This window comes from Plecotus auritus, assembly GCF_963455305.1.
Source record: "Plecotus auritus genome assembly, chromosome: 9".
Lineage (NCBI taxonomy): Eukaryota > Metazoa > Chordata > Mammalia > Chiroptera > Vespertilionidae > Plecotus > Plecotus auritus.
The window spans coordinates 137640896-137655567 of NC_137783.1; the positions used below are offsets into that span (position 1 = coordinate 137640896).

The 14672-nt window shown below is 45.6% G+C and overlaps 1 protein-coding gene and 1 pseudogene across 4 annotated transcripts in view; both read left to right on the forward strand.

Moving 5' to 3' along the window:
- The window catches only part of AGBL2 (AGBL carboxypeptidase 2), a 42272-nt gene that overhangs the window by 7586 nt on the left and 20014 nt on the right, over positions 1 to 14672 (forward strand). For all 3 annotated transcript variants that reach the window (XM_080641463.1, XM_080641465.1, XM_080641464.1), the window contains 3 exons: positions 187 to 294; positions 8544 to 8697; positions 12948 to 13730. In XM_080641463.1, the coding sequence (XP_080497589.1) occupies positions 187 to 294; positions 8544 to 8697; positions 12948 to 13730 (1045 nt within the window). The remainder of the gene's footprint in view (positions 1 to 186; positions 295 to 8543; positions 8698 to 12947; positions 13731 to 14672) is intronic.
- Positions 1218 to 1833, forward strand: LOC308234140 (large ribosomal subunit protein eL15-like; annotated as a pseudogene). The gene has a single exon. The product of its transcript is annotated as a large ribosomal subunit protein eL15-like (transcript).

The following is a 14672-nucleotide window of genomic DNA, read 5'->3' on the forward strand; positions in this document are numbered from 1 at the left end:
ATGGTAATAAAAAGTATGTAGCTGACCATATTTCCCTGATTTTAAAAGGGAGCTCAGAACCAAAAAGTCTCCTCATAGTCTTATGGAAAGAAGCAAGACAACTTACAAACAAATTAGAAACTTAGGTTCTGACAAAGTGATTCTGTATTATTTCTTATTATGTACTTTTTAAATGTCTTCTTTCAGAAAGAGTTCCACCTCAACCAGAATATTTTTATCAACCTACAGGAAATGAGAAGGTACCAGAAATTGTAGGAGAGGAAAAAGGCACAATTGTCTACCAATTAGATTCAGGTATTGTCATTACGCTGAACAGTGAGTAATTAATTATGATAAGGTTATAAATATTTTCTATAATGTGATTTTAGAAAATCCATAGTTTGGTGATAAATTGTCTTTTTCAAACCAATCTGAATAGGAACCCTGATATTCATGAATAAATCAGCTTTAAAATTTCAATCATTTTTTTAAATGAAGTACCTTTTTCTTAATAAATCTAAGTCCATTTTATAGCTTCTCCCTCATTATTCCTCTTCCTGAAATTCAGAGCTTGAATCTTTGGGGAACGCGTTCTTCTTTTTTCCACCTGCTATATGTACTTGGGTGAGTACTTTATAGAATGTGCATATGACTGTCATTTACCATGTGGTTTCCTGCATTAAGTAGAAGATTTCCTAGAGATAGAATACATGTCTTTTATAAAAATGTGCAGAACACTGTACCCAATAACAGCCACAAAATACACATTTGTTTCAAGGGTCCCTGGTAGATTCTCCAGTATACACCATATGCTAGGTTGTAAAGCAGGTCTTAATACATTTTATGTAAAAGGATTGAAATGATACAAAATATATCCTCTGATAACAACAAAATTAAATTAGAGATCAACAGCAGAGTGACATTTGGAAACTCTTTGGATATTTGGAAATTGAGCATCTATCATATGCTAAGTACAGTGCTTAGTGTTAGAGATACAGTGATAAACAAGATAGAAACACCCATTTCTAAGTAACCCATGTGTTAAAGATATCACAAGGAGAGTTTAAAAATATTTTGGAATGAAAATAAAACAACCTATCAAAATTTATGGGATGCAGCTGCAAGGTAAATTTATGGCTTTAAATACATATGTTTGAAAGGAAGCGGAGGAGCCCAAAAGGGATTGTGGGAGAAAGTCTTTTCCTTTCCAGCTGCCCACAGCCATCAGGTAAACCAAGATGGGCGCTTACAAGTACATCCAGGAGCTATGAAGGAAGAAGCAGGCCAATGTAATGTGCTTTCTGTTCAGGCCGTGCTGCTGCCAGTACACCAGCTCTCTGCACTCCACTGGGACCCCTGCCTACCAAGCCCAATAAAGCACAGCAGACTAGACTACAAGGCCAAGCAGGGTTATTATGTCATATATTGGACTCGTGTGTGCTGTGGTGGCCACAAACACCCTGTTCCTAAGGGTGCAACCAATGGCAAGCCTGTCCATCATGGTGCTAACCAGCTCAAGTTTGCTAGAAGCCTTCAGTATGTTGCTGAGGAGCTAGCTGGGCACCACTGTGGGGCTCTGAGAGTCCTGAATTCTTACTGGGTTGGTGAACATTCCACATACAAATTTTTTGAGGTTATCCTCACTGCTCCATTCCATAAGGCTATCAGAAGAAATCCTGACACCTAGTGGATCACCAAACCAGTCCGCAAGCACAGGGAGATGTGAGGGCTGACATCTGCAGGCACAAGAGCCGTGGCCTCAGAAAGGGCCACAAGTCCCACCACACTACTGGTAGTTCTCGCCACGCGGCTTGGAGAAGGCACACTACTCTCCAGTTCCACCATTACCGCTAATATAAGTAATGTTTGTAAAATTCTTACCTAATAAACAATTTAGGACAGTAAAAAAAAAAAGGAAGGAAAAATAAATAAAATAAATAAGGAAGGAAGGAAGATCTGAAATCAATTACCCAAGCTTCCACCTTAATAAATTTAAAAAATCAGAGCAAAATAAATCCAAAGCAAGCTCAAGAAAGGAATTGCTAAAGATACTAATGAAATAGGTGAAATAGAAATCCGAAAAATAATAGAAAAATCAAGTTGGTTCTTTGGAAAGATCAACAAATTTGACAAAATAGCCCAACCAAGGAAAAGGGAGAGGAGATACAAATTATCAAAATCAGCAATGGAAGGAAACATAAGCATCAACTCTACAGAAATCAACGAATTACAAGACAATGCTGGTAACAATTTTACGCCAACAAATTAGACAATATATATGAACAGGAACAATTGCTAGAAAGACACAAATCACCAAAACTGACTCAGGAAGAAATTAGAATCTGAATAGATTATAACAAAGAAATTGAATGAGTAATTTAAAATCTTCCTGTAGAGAGAAACCAAGATGGCGGCATGGTAAACACCTAAACTGCTGCCTCGCACAACAATATCAAAACTACAACTGAAAGACAAAACGGACATTATTCAGAACCACAGGAAAGCTGGCTGAGTGAAAATTCTACAACTAGAAGGAAAGAGGAAAGCACATTGAGTCTCAGAGGAGCTGCAAAAGGTTGAGGTACAGAGACTTGCACACGGAGAGGACTGGCAGCTGAGTGCGCGGCTGGCTTTCTAAAGTGGGAGGGAGAAGGAAGCTCCCGACTGCACTGAACTCCAGTCCCGGACGAGACGCTGGGAAACCAGACTCATTCGGGTGAAATCTGGACTGTCAGGAAAAGAGAAAGCACACTGAGACTCGGGAGCTGCAGAAGGCAGAGATCATGAGGCACGCACGCGCAGAGAGAACTGACTGCTGAATGCACGGGAAGCTGAGTACACAGCTGGCTTTCTAAAGCGGGAGGGAAACGGAAGCTCCCGACTGCGCTGAACTCCAGTTCCGGGCAAGTTTCTGGGAACCCCGACTCATGCGGGGAGAAACTGGACTGTCTGGCAGCAGGCGAAACTCGAGGGCGGCTTTCTCTCAGAGGTGCTTGCAGCGATTACCAAGGGGCACTGCGACCCAGGGGCCTCATAGGGCAGGGCTGACGGGAAACCAAGGCTGTCTGCTCCACCCTGAAACTTTGCCCCATCCAAGCTGAGCACAGAGGCTTTTGCAATTTTGCAAGTCCTGTCTCATAAGAGTGTCTCCAGCACAGAAGTTCTCCCAGCGTAGACACAGCTGATCCTCACAGCCAATTGGCCTGGAGGTCAATTCCTCCCAGTGATACCAACAACAATCAAGACTTAACTACAACAAGGCTGAGCACACAGTCCACAAAGGGGTGCACCAAGAGTGTCCACCTCAGGTAACTGGGGAGGCTGAGCCACTGTGCCCTAGAGGACACCTACCACACCAAGCTACTCTACCAACTCAGGGAAGCAGCGAAAATGCGGAGACAAAGAAACAGATCACAAATGAAAGAAATGGAGGAAAACAAACAACTGGATGTAGAGTTCAAAACCATGGTTATAAGGTTTTTCAAGAATTTCCTAGGAAAGGCTGATAAATTTAGCGAGACCCTCGAGGATATGAAAAAGGACCAACTAGAAATTAAACATACACTGACTAAAATAAAAAATACCGTATTATACAGAGATCTAACAGCAGACTAGAGGAACGCAAGAATCAAGTCAAAGATTTGAAATACAAAGAAGCAAAAAACAACCGAAAAAGAAAAAAGAATCCAAAAATTTGAAGATAGTGTAAGGAGTCTCTGGGACAACCTCAAGCATACCAACATCCAAATTATGGGGGTGCCAGAAGAAGAGAGAGAGCAAGATACTGAAAACCTATTTGAAGAAATAATGACTGAAAACTTCCCCCACCTGGTGAAAGAAATAGACTTACAAGTCCAGGATGCACACAGAACCCCAAACAAAAGGAATCCAAAGAGGACCACACCAAGACACATCATAATTAAAATGCCAAGGGCAAAAGACAAAGAGAGAATCTTAAAAGCAGCAAGTGAAAAACAGTTAATTACCTACAAGGGAGCACCCATTCAATTGTCAGCTGATTTCTCAACAGAAACTATGCAGGCCAGACAGGAGTGGCAATAAATATTCAAAGTGATGAATAGCAAGAACCTACCACCAAGATTACCCAGCAAAGCTATCATTCAGAATTGAAGGTCAGATAAAGAGCTTCACAGATAAGAAAAAGCTAAAGGAGTTCATCACCGCCAAACCAGTATTATATGAAATGCTGAAAGGTATTTTTTAAGAAGAGGAAGAAGAAGAAAAAGGTAAAGATAAAAATTATGAACAACTAATACATATCTATCAACAAGTGAATCTAAAAATTAAGTGAATAAAAAATGAACAGAATAAGCTGGTGAATATAATAGAAAGAGAGCCATAGAAAGGGAGTGGACTGACAATTCTCGGGGGGAAAGGGGTGTGGGAGGTGCGGGAAGAGACTGGATAAAAATCGTACATATATGGATGAGGACAGTGTGGGGGGAGGTAAGGGCAGAGGGTGGGGTGGGAATCAGGTGGAGGGGAGCTATGGGGGAAAGAAAGAGGAACAATTGTAATAATCTGAACAATAAAGATTTATTAAATTAAAAATAAATAAATAAATAAAATAAAATCTTCCTGTAAAGAAATCCCTGGTCCAGATGGCTTGACAGGGTTTGTTTGCACTGCATCAAACGTTTAAAGATGAAATAGTACTAATTCCTTATAAACTCTGAAAACAGAGGAGAAGGAAGCATTTGCCAACTCTCTTTGGTGAAGCCAATGTTGTCCTCATAATAAAGCCAGACAAAGACATCACAAGAAAACTATAGATCAATATTCCTTATTAATATAAATGCAAAATTTTTCAACAAAATACCAGCAAACCAAATCCCACAGCATATTAAAAGGATTTATACACCATGACCAAAGGGCATCTGTCCCAGGAGTGCCAGGGTGGTTCACTATAAGAAAATAAGCAGAACCACGTTAGTAGAACAGAGTGGGAGGAAACACCCATCTCAAGGCAGAAAAAGCATTTGACAAAATTCACCCTTTCATGATAAGAACATTCAGAAAACCAGGAATAGAAGAGAATTCTCTCAACCAACTTGTTAAATGATATTTATGGAAAGAATGGATCAACTTCACACCCACCAAAATAGCTATAAAAAAAATATAGACAATAACAAGTGCTGGGGAGGATGTGGAGCAGGTGGTAATACTAACACTTAAGATAGAAAGGAAAGGTAATGTTAAAGAGCAATGAGCCAAGAAATGTAATATGAACCTTCCCAAGGAAAGGGAAGTAAATTTTGAATTAATAATCTCAGGATCCTAGGTTAGTCATAGGGAGGGACATGGAAGGAAGCTGCCAACAGGGACATCCTCTGTCATCACCAAAAATCACCTGGTGCTCGTTGAACCCACAGGTACCAGAGCTCATTGGAACTTCTTAAAAGGAATTCTCTGCAGTTGGAAAATGCTATATTCAAGAAATAGAAAGCAAGAAAGATATCCTCATAATTTGAAAATCAATCTCTGTTAAGTAGTAATTATCAGAAAGGAAACCTGTTATATTGGAAGAGGAATCTGCACAAAGTTTAGTTAGTAGAAAGAGAATGTGTTAAAGAAGTGACATAAGGGAATGCTTTTGGAGAAACAACCAGAAATAGAAGGGACAACAGTGTGCCTACATTCCTCAAATGGAAGAATAAAATGAGCCAGTTATCCCCGAGGGCCCCACTGAGATGTAATTGCACATACTCCACCCCAGTTGCCTTGATTATGAGCTCTCATGTTAATAATAATATGTTGGGAAAAGCTATAAGCAATCCTATATAATAAAAGCCTAATATGCTAAGTGTCCGGTCAGCCAGTCGGCCATTCAACCAATCAAAGCATAATATGATAATGTTATGCTAAGTCTACTCAACCGCTCGCTATGATGTGCACTGACCACCAGGGGGCAGACACTCCAACCAGTAGGTTAGCTTGCTGCTGGGGTCTAGCTGATTGGGACTGAGCGAGACAGACCAGACACGCCCTGGAGCCCTCCTGCAGTTCCTCCCTGGCTGGCCAATTTCTCGTGTCCCTCCCCGGCCCCGATTGTGCACCGGTGGGGTCCCTTGGCCTGGCCTGCGCCCTCTAGCAATCAGGGACCCCTTGGGGGATGTTGGAGAGCTGGTTTCAGCCCGATCCTGCTCAACGCAGCTGGTCAGTGCGCTCCCACAGTGGGAGTGCTGCTCAGCCAGAAGCCAGGCTCACAGCCATGGCAACACTAAGGATGTCCGACTGCTGGCTTATGCCTGCTCCCCACGCCATCAGTCGGACATCCCTCAAGGGCTCCCAGACTGCAAGAGGGTGCAGGCTGGGCTGAGGGCCCTCCCGCGTCCCCCCGCCCCCCCAGTGCACGAATTTCATACACTGGGCCTCTAGTGAAGTAAATAAGGTGGAGCAACTCAGTCCACCTAGCTCCACCTTGTGGAATGTCTGAGGAGGAGTTTGGAAGGCATTTAAAAAGTATGAGGTATAAGTGGGTAGACTTGGGTTCTAGATAATAGGGGATGTGCTGCTTCTATAACCTCGAAAAATCTTTGGGATTATAACCTGTTTTACAGGTTTGGAGTCCCTTCATTTGTCCTAGCCAGAGATATTTTTGTGTATCTTACCCAGGAAGGAACCCTGGGGTGGAAGTGCTTTCTCCTGATACGGCAGCCCTTCCAGACTGTCCTTGTCCTGTTAACACACAGCTGTGGCCACTGCCTTGATCTTGTCCTTGGGATTCAAGGAGAGTTGAGCTCACCTAATTGGAGGAATAAAGAAGCAGAAAACTAAGAAGATGGGGCTCCAGAGGGAATTTGGGAGTTTGTCATCTTAGGGGCCCCACAGCAACTACATGCTGTGAGAATATTGGAGGAAAGAAGGAATTGGTTTTGTTTTTTGAGAAATGTTACTGTGAGCTATGAATTGGATCTTTAATGTTACCTAAGAGACTCAAGAAAATATGGGAATTTCTGTATTAACTAGAGGCCCGGTGCTTGAAATTCATGCATGGGGGAAGGGGGTGTCCCTCAGCCCAGCCTACACCCTCTCCAATCTGGGACCCCTCGAGGGATGTCCGACTGCTCGTTTAAGCCCGATCCCGGTGGGATTGGGCCTAAACAGGCAGTCGGACATCCCTCTCACAATCCAGGACTGCTGGCTCCCAACTGCTCGCCTGCCTGCCTTCCTGATTGCCCCTAACTGCTTCTGCCTGGCAGCCTGATCACCCCCTAACCACTCCCCTGTCAGCCTGATTGATGCCTAACTGCTCCCCTGCCAGCCTGATTGCCCCTAACTGCCCTCCCCTGCAGGCCTGGTCACCCCTAACTGCCCTCCCCTGCAGGCATGGGTCACACCTAACTGCCCTCCCCTGCAGGCTTGATTGCCTCCAACTGCCCTTGCTTGCATGCCTGGTCCCTCCCAACTGCCCTCCCCTCCTGGCCATCATTTGGTGGTCATCTTGTGTCCACATGGGGGCAGCCATCTTGTGTGTTGGAGTGATGGTCTATCTGCATATTACTCTTTTATTAGATAGGATAGAGGCCTGGAGCACGGGTGGGGGCCAACTGGTTTGCTCTGAAGGGTGTCCCGGATCAGGGTGGGGGTTCCCTTGGGGCGTGGGGTGGCCTGGGCGAGGGGCCTGTGGTGGTTTGCAGGCCAGCCACGCCCCCCGGTGACCCAAGTGGAGGCCCTGGTATCTGGGATTTATTTATCTTCTATAATTGAAACTTTGTAGCCTTGAGCGCAGGCCAGGGCAGGAAGGAAGTTTGGCTTCCTCCATCGCCAGGGAAACCCAAGCCTCCTGCTCGCTCCATGGCCATAGCCATCTTGGTTGGGTTAATTTGCATACTTGCTCCTGATTCGCTGGTGGGTGTGGCTGGTGGGCTTAGCAGAGGTATGGTCAATTTGAAAATTACTCTTTTATTATATAGGATTACCTTTTGCCAACATCCTTTTAAGCGAAATAAACCAGTCAGAGAAAGATAAATATCACATGATCTCACTCATTTATGGAAAATAATGAACAACATAAACTGATGCACAAAAACAGATCCAGAGACAGAGAAGCATCTTTCAGACCATCAAACCTCAGAGGGAAGGTAGGGGAGGGTGGGGGTAAGGAGGAGAGATCAACCAAAGGACTTGTATGCATGCATATAAGCCTAACGCCCTAACCAATGGACACAGACACCAGGGGGATGAGGGCATGAATGGGGGGGGGGGGGTTGGGGGCAATGGGGAGATAAGGACACATGTGTAATACCTTAATCAATAAAAAAATAAAATGGTATAAAAAATTCTCCATCTTAAATTAGTATTCAAATGGGCACAAGCAGTATCCGCTTTGACAAGGGTAGCCTGTAGCAAAAGGAAGTGTTCTAAAGGGTCTTTCAGAGAAATACACTTTAGGATGAAAAGTCTCAGCAAGAACAACTGAAAATTTGAATATTCATTGTTAACCTAGAGCAGTGCCGCTGAAGACAGAGGGGCGCAAAGGATATTGCTGGATGAATGGGTTCTGATAGGAATGTGGCTAAATATGTCTGTCTCACCTGCAGTGCCCACCAAAGGCTCCTATTTCACCAGCTCCAGAGTGGGAGGCAAGCGGGGAGTGATCAAGGAGCTCGCTGTCACACTGCAAGGACCAGAAGATAGCACTCTCCTGTTTGAATCAAGGTTTGAGAGTGGGAATCTGCAAAAAGCTGTCAAAGTGTGAGTAACAAAGTGTGTTTACCCAGAGGGATGGTGATTAAAGTGACTGAGAAGTATCTTCAAGAATCATAGTAGGAGTCAGGAGTGTTTCTAAAAAAGAAGTGAAGGGAAATGAATATGAGGATGATAAGAAATGGAATAATTAAGCTCATATTTTCCCCCAGAATAAAAATTTATCTAAATTGTTTTTTTCTGCTTATAAAAGAAATTAGTGCTCATTTAAAATTTTTATTAATAAAAATACATAACAAAATTTTGAATCCTATAATCATGACTCCCAGACACAGCAATTGATAACAGTTTGATGTCTATGCATTAATTTTTTCTCTCTCTGTGTAATACACACAAATTATATATTTTTAAAAATAGGGTAATGGTGTATATATTTGGACACTGTTTTGCAAATTGGCTTTTTTCCACTTAGTACACTTTATTTTATTTATTTTTTGTTAATCCTCACTTGAGGATATTTTTCCATTGATTTTTAGAGGGAGTGGAAGGGAGGGGGAGCAACAGAGAAACATCGATGTGAGAGAGACACATCAATTGGTTGCCTCCCGCATGTATCTGCAACCAAGGTACGGGCCCTTGACCAGAATCAAACCCTGACCCCCATGCTCTGTCCACTGAGCCAAATCAAGTAGGGCTCCACTTAATACATTTTAGATGTTTTTCTATGACAATACCACAGACAATGTCCTTATTTTTAACTAGGGGCCCGGTGCATGAAATTCGTGCACTGGGGTGGGGGGGCGTTCCTCAGCCCAGCCTGCCCCCTCTCACATACTGGGAGCCCTCAGGGGATGTCCTACTGACGGCTTTGTGGGAGGCGACCAGGCTGATCAGGGAAAGGCACCAGCCCCATCACCCCGCTGCTGCAGCCACTGCCAGTCACCACAGGCACCAAGGTGTTTTCATCAACACAGACTCCAGTCCCTTCACCATGAAAAAATGACAACTTTCTTTAGGCATTTTCAAGATGTGTCTTTCATAGGATATGACATTTCTTTATTTCTTTTTTTTTTTTTATCCTCACCTGAGGATATGTTTCCATTGATTTTTAGAGAGTGTGGAAGAGAGAGGGAGAGACAGAGAGAAACATCTATGTGAGAGGGACACTTTGATTGGTTGCCTCCTGCATGAGCCCTGACCTGGGACCCAGGGAGGAGCCTGCAACCTAGGTACATGTCCTTGATCAGAATTGAAACCAGACCCTGCGGTGGGCAGGGCAGGCCGAGGCATTATCCACTGAGTCAAACCAGCTAGGGCAGGATTTGACATTTCTTAGCCCTCCAGCAGCGAACCTTCATTTTTTTCTCCAGGAGTATGATGGAAAAGCCCCAGATCACCTTTTTGGATTCTTATACCCCAGTTACTAAGAATATTACCAGTGGCAAACAGGGAGCTTAGCCAATGAGCGGTCAGAAAAGGTGTTTCCTCTGTAGTTCACACCTATCACCTCCCATCTCCGGCTCCACCCCTGTCAAGGCCTAAAACCTCGGGGACTGGGCAGGGGCCCCCCAGTTCCCTCCAGTCGCCGGCTCCACCCCTGCCAAGGCCTAAAGCCTTGGGGCCTGGGCAGTTGGCCCGCCAGCTCCCTCTGATCCCCAGCTCTACCCCAGCCCAGGCCCAAAGCCTCTGGCCTAAACTTGGGACCTGAGCAGGGGACCCCCAGCTCCCTCCGATCACTGGCTCCACCCCTGCAAGGGCCCCAAGCCTCAGGCCCAGGCTGGGGTCCTGGGCAGGGGACCCCCACCTCCCTCCAATCGCCAGCTCAGCCCCTGCCGAGGCTTGGGTCCTGGGCAGGGGACCCCCAGCTCCCTCTGATCACCGGCTCTGCCCCTGCCAGGGCCCCAAGCCTCTGGCCCAGACTTGGGTCCTGAGCAGGGGACCACCAGCTCTCTCTGATCACCGGCTCCACCTCTGCCAGGGCCCCAAGCCTCTGGCTGAGGCTTGGGTCCTGGGTAGGGCCACCCCAGCTCCCTCCGATCACTCGCTCTGCCCCTGCCAGGGCCCCCCCACCAGCTCCCTCCGATCGCTCGTTCCGCCCCTGCCAAGGCCCCAAGCCTCTGGCCCAGGCTTGGGTCCTGGGCAGGGCCCCCCCCCCCCAGCTCCCTCCGATCGCTGGCTTCGCCCCTGCCAAGGCCCCAAGCCTCTGGCCAAGGCTTGGGTCCTGGGCAGGGGACCCCCAGCTCCGTCCGATCACCTGGCTCTACCCCTGCCCAAGAGCCCCCTGGCTCAGGTTCTTCCCGGTTGCTCAGGACCCAACCCAGGCCTACCTCGGAGTGACCTGGGTGCTGAGAAAGTTCCCAGGACCCAGGCTGCTGGGTGCCAACGTATGCAAATTAACCTTCATCTTTGTTGGGTTAATTTGCATACTCACTCTGATTGGCTGTAGGTATAGCGGAGGTATGGTCAATTTGCATGTTTGTCTATTATTAGGTACTAGAGGCCCAGTGCACAAAATTCGTGCATGAGGGGGTAGGATCGGGCCTAAACGGGCAGTCAGACATCCCTCTCACAATCCAGGACTGCTGGCTCCCAACTGCTCGCCTGCCTGCCTTTCTGATTGCCCCTAACCACTTCTGCCTGGCAGCCTGATCACCCCCTAACCACTCCCCTGCCAGCCTGATTGATGCCTAACTGCTCCCCTGCCAGCCTGATTGCCCCTAACTGCACTCCCCTGCAGGCCTGGTCACCCCTAACTGCCCTCCCCTGCAGGCTTGATCACCCACAACTGCCCTCCCTTGCAGGCCTGGTCTCTCCCAACTGCCCTCACCTGCGGCCATCTTGTGGCAGCCATCTTGTGTCCACATGGGGGCAGCCATCTTTTTTTTTTTTTTTAATATATTTTATTGATTTTTTTACAGAGAGGAAGGAAGAGGGATAGATAGTCAGAAACATCGATGAGAGAGAAACATCGATCAGCCGCCTCTTGCACACCTCCTACTGGGGATGTGCCCGCAACCAAGTTACATGCCCTTGACCGGAATCGAACCTGGGACCTTTGAGTCCGCAGGCTGACGCTCTATCCACTGAGCCAAACCGGTTTTGGCTGGGGGCAGCCATCTTTGACCACATGGGGGCAGCCATCTTGTGTGTTGGAGTGATGGTCAATTTGCATATTACTCTTTTCTTAGATAGGATGCTAGTTCATATTATTCTATTATATGAATGTTCCATACCTATTTACCCTATTCCCACCTGATGAGAAATTAAGACATTTACAATTTTTTATTAAATGAATGAACAGAATTCACACCCTTGTGCATGTATACTTTTTAGTGTTTGTGGTGTTATGGAACAAATTCTGATATAAAATTGGCAGGTCAAAGGGTTTGAACACTATGCATTGCTAGTTTTTGCCCTATTGCCCTCCAGCATGATTTCAGTTACCATCAACAGTGTATGAGAGGGCCTGTTTCCCAATGTTGAAATGTTGATGAGATGGAGGGGAAAAGACCAACATCCTGTTTTAATCTGTATTTCCTTAATGATGCATGCGGATGAATATCTTTTCATGTTTTTAGCATTTGTATTTCCTCTTCTGCAAGTTAGGCCTGGTTTTTTTCCCACAAGGTGCATGCATTCCAGCAAAGCCCCCTTATCTTCAAACAATTAATGATAAGAGATAAAAATAGCACAAGAAGCTTAAAGGTCTGATCCATACTAGTGATGTCCAGGATGTAGGTACAGCCAACAGAGGGCTCCAGCTTCCCTGAGTTCAGTGTGTTTTGGGGAAATGGATTGAAGTGGTTGGAAACCACCTGCTAGGCCAGCCGTGGGCAAACTACGGCCCGCGGGCCGGATCCGGCTGTTCTATCCGATTCTCTTGCTCTCTCCTCCACTCCTTTACTTTGAATTTATATTAGTTCACATAAACACTCCATCCATGCTTTTGTTCTGGCCCTCCGGTCCAGTTTAAGAACCCATTGTGGCCCTCGAGTCAAAAAGTTTGCCCACCCCTGTTCTAGGCTCTAGAAAGGCATCAAGAAGCTCAGCCGGCCCAAACATCTGGTGCTGCATGTGAATTATGAGACTCTTCTGTCCCACACCAAATGCACGTTCTTCCCCCAAGTCCCTGTTAGCCTAACATATGAGTTGGAGAACTAAGTAAATTAGAAAACAAATGTTTGATGTAGCAGCCTTTCTGTTGTAATAAGATCTATTTTTACCAGGGAAAAACAGTGTTTTCCCAGATTATTTTTTGAGGGAGGTATTACAGAGATATCCTATATTCTTCATTACAGAGACACCTATGAGTATGAACTCACCTTACGAACTGACCTCTACACGAACAAACACACTCAGTGGTTTTATTTTCGAGTTCAGAACACCAGAAAAGATGCCACCTATCGCTTCACCATCGTCAACTTGCTAAAACCCAAGAGCCTTTATACTATAGGAATGAAGCCACTCATGTACTCCCAATTGGATGCCAACACCCACAACATTGGCTGGAGGAGAGAAGGAAATGAAATCAAGTACTACAAGAACAACACAGATAATGGGCAGCAGTCCTTTTACTGTCTCACGTGGACCATTCAGTTTCCACATGACCAGGACACTTGCTTCTTTGCACACTTCTACCCATATACATACACGGATTTGCAATGCTACCTCCTGTCCGTGGCAAAAAACCCTGTCCAGTCTCAGTTCTGCAAACTCCGAACTTTATGCAGGAGCCTAGCGGGAAATACCGTCTACCTGCTCACCATCACCAACCCATCCCGAACCGCACAAGAGGCTGCTGCAAAGAAAGCCGTGGTCTTGAGTGCCAGGGTCCACCCTGGGGAAAGTAATGGCTCCTGGATCATGAAAGGCTTTTTGGACTTCATTCTTAGCAACTCCCCAGATGCCGAGCTCCTCAGAGATATCTTTGTCTTCAAAGTGGTTCCCATGTTAAATCCAGATGGAGTAATTGTGGGGAATTACCGGTGTTCGTTGGCTGGCAGGGACTTGAACAGGCATTATAAAACCATTCTGAAGGAGTCTTTCCCCTGCATCTGGCACACCAGGAACATGATCAAGAGGTGAGTCCCCTAATCTGTTGAACTTTCTTTGGTTATTGCGAGCACTATCTAATGGCAGGGACTGGGGGGAGGGAGGAGGTCTCTTCTAATGTTGTAGGAATTGGAAATGTCTTTGGAGACAGTCTTTTTTTAAAATATATATATTTTTATTGATTTCAGAGAGGAAGGGAGAGGGAAGGATAGAAAATATAAATGGTGAGAGCTGGCCGATATGGCTCAGTGGTTGAGCATTGACCTATGAACCAGGAGGTCATGGTTCAATTTCTAGTCAGGGCACATGCCTAGGTTGCAGGCTTGATCCCCATTGTGGGGTGTGCAGGAGGCAGCTGATCAATGATTCTCTCTCATCATTGATGTTTCTATCTCTCTCTCCCTCTCCCTTTCTCTCTGAAATCAATAAAAATCTATTCTTAAAAAAAAGAAAATGGTGAGCTAACATGTCATCTATTTAGCATAGTACCCAGCACACTGTTAATGTGTGGCATTGTTATCATACTGACCTCATTTGGAAGATTGAACAGGTGTCCTGGGTGATCAGGAGATCAAGAAGATCTGAGTCTTATAGGAACGAGCCCTGGAAAATGAGGACCCAAAGCTTTCTTTGGTTCTGTCTTTTTTATCCCTGCGATTACAGCCTCTCTACCTCTTCCCCTCTTTCCACAGGTCTGCACCTGGGTGGGCTTTCTTTCAACAGATTTTCTCCACTTCCTTTTCCACTTACACAAGGCCTACCACCTCCTCTTTCCACGTCAGCTCATCTCAAGTCCTGTCGGGCAGGGGCAGGGAGTACTGATGCCACGTTTACAGCAGTGACTGAGGGTAGAGTAGGGTCCTCGGAAGGCCATTAAGGGTCAAAATTTTCTTAGAAGGGAAGGTGTCAGCATACTTAGGAAGAGACTCCAAAAAAAAAATCCATGCATTTGGATGCCCACTGAGTCCTTT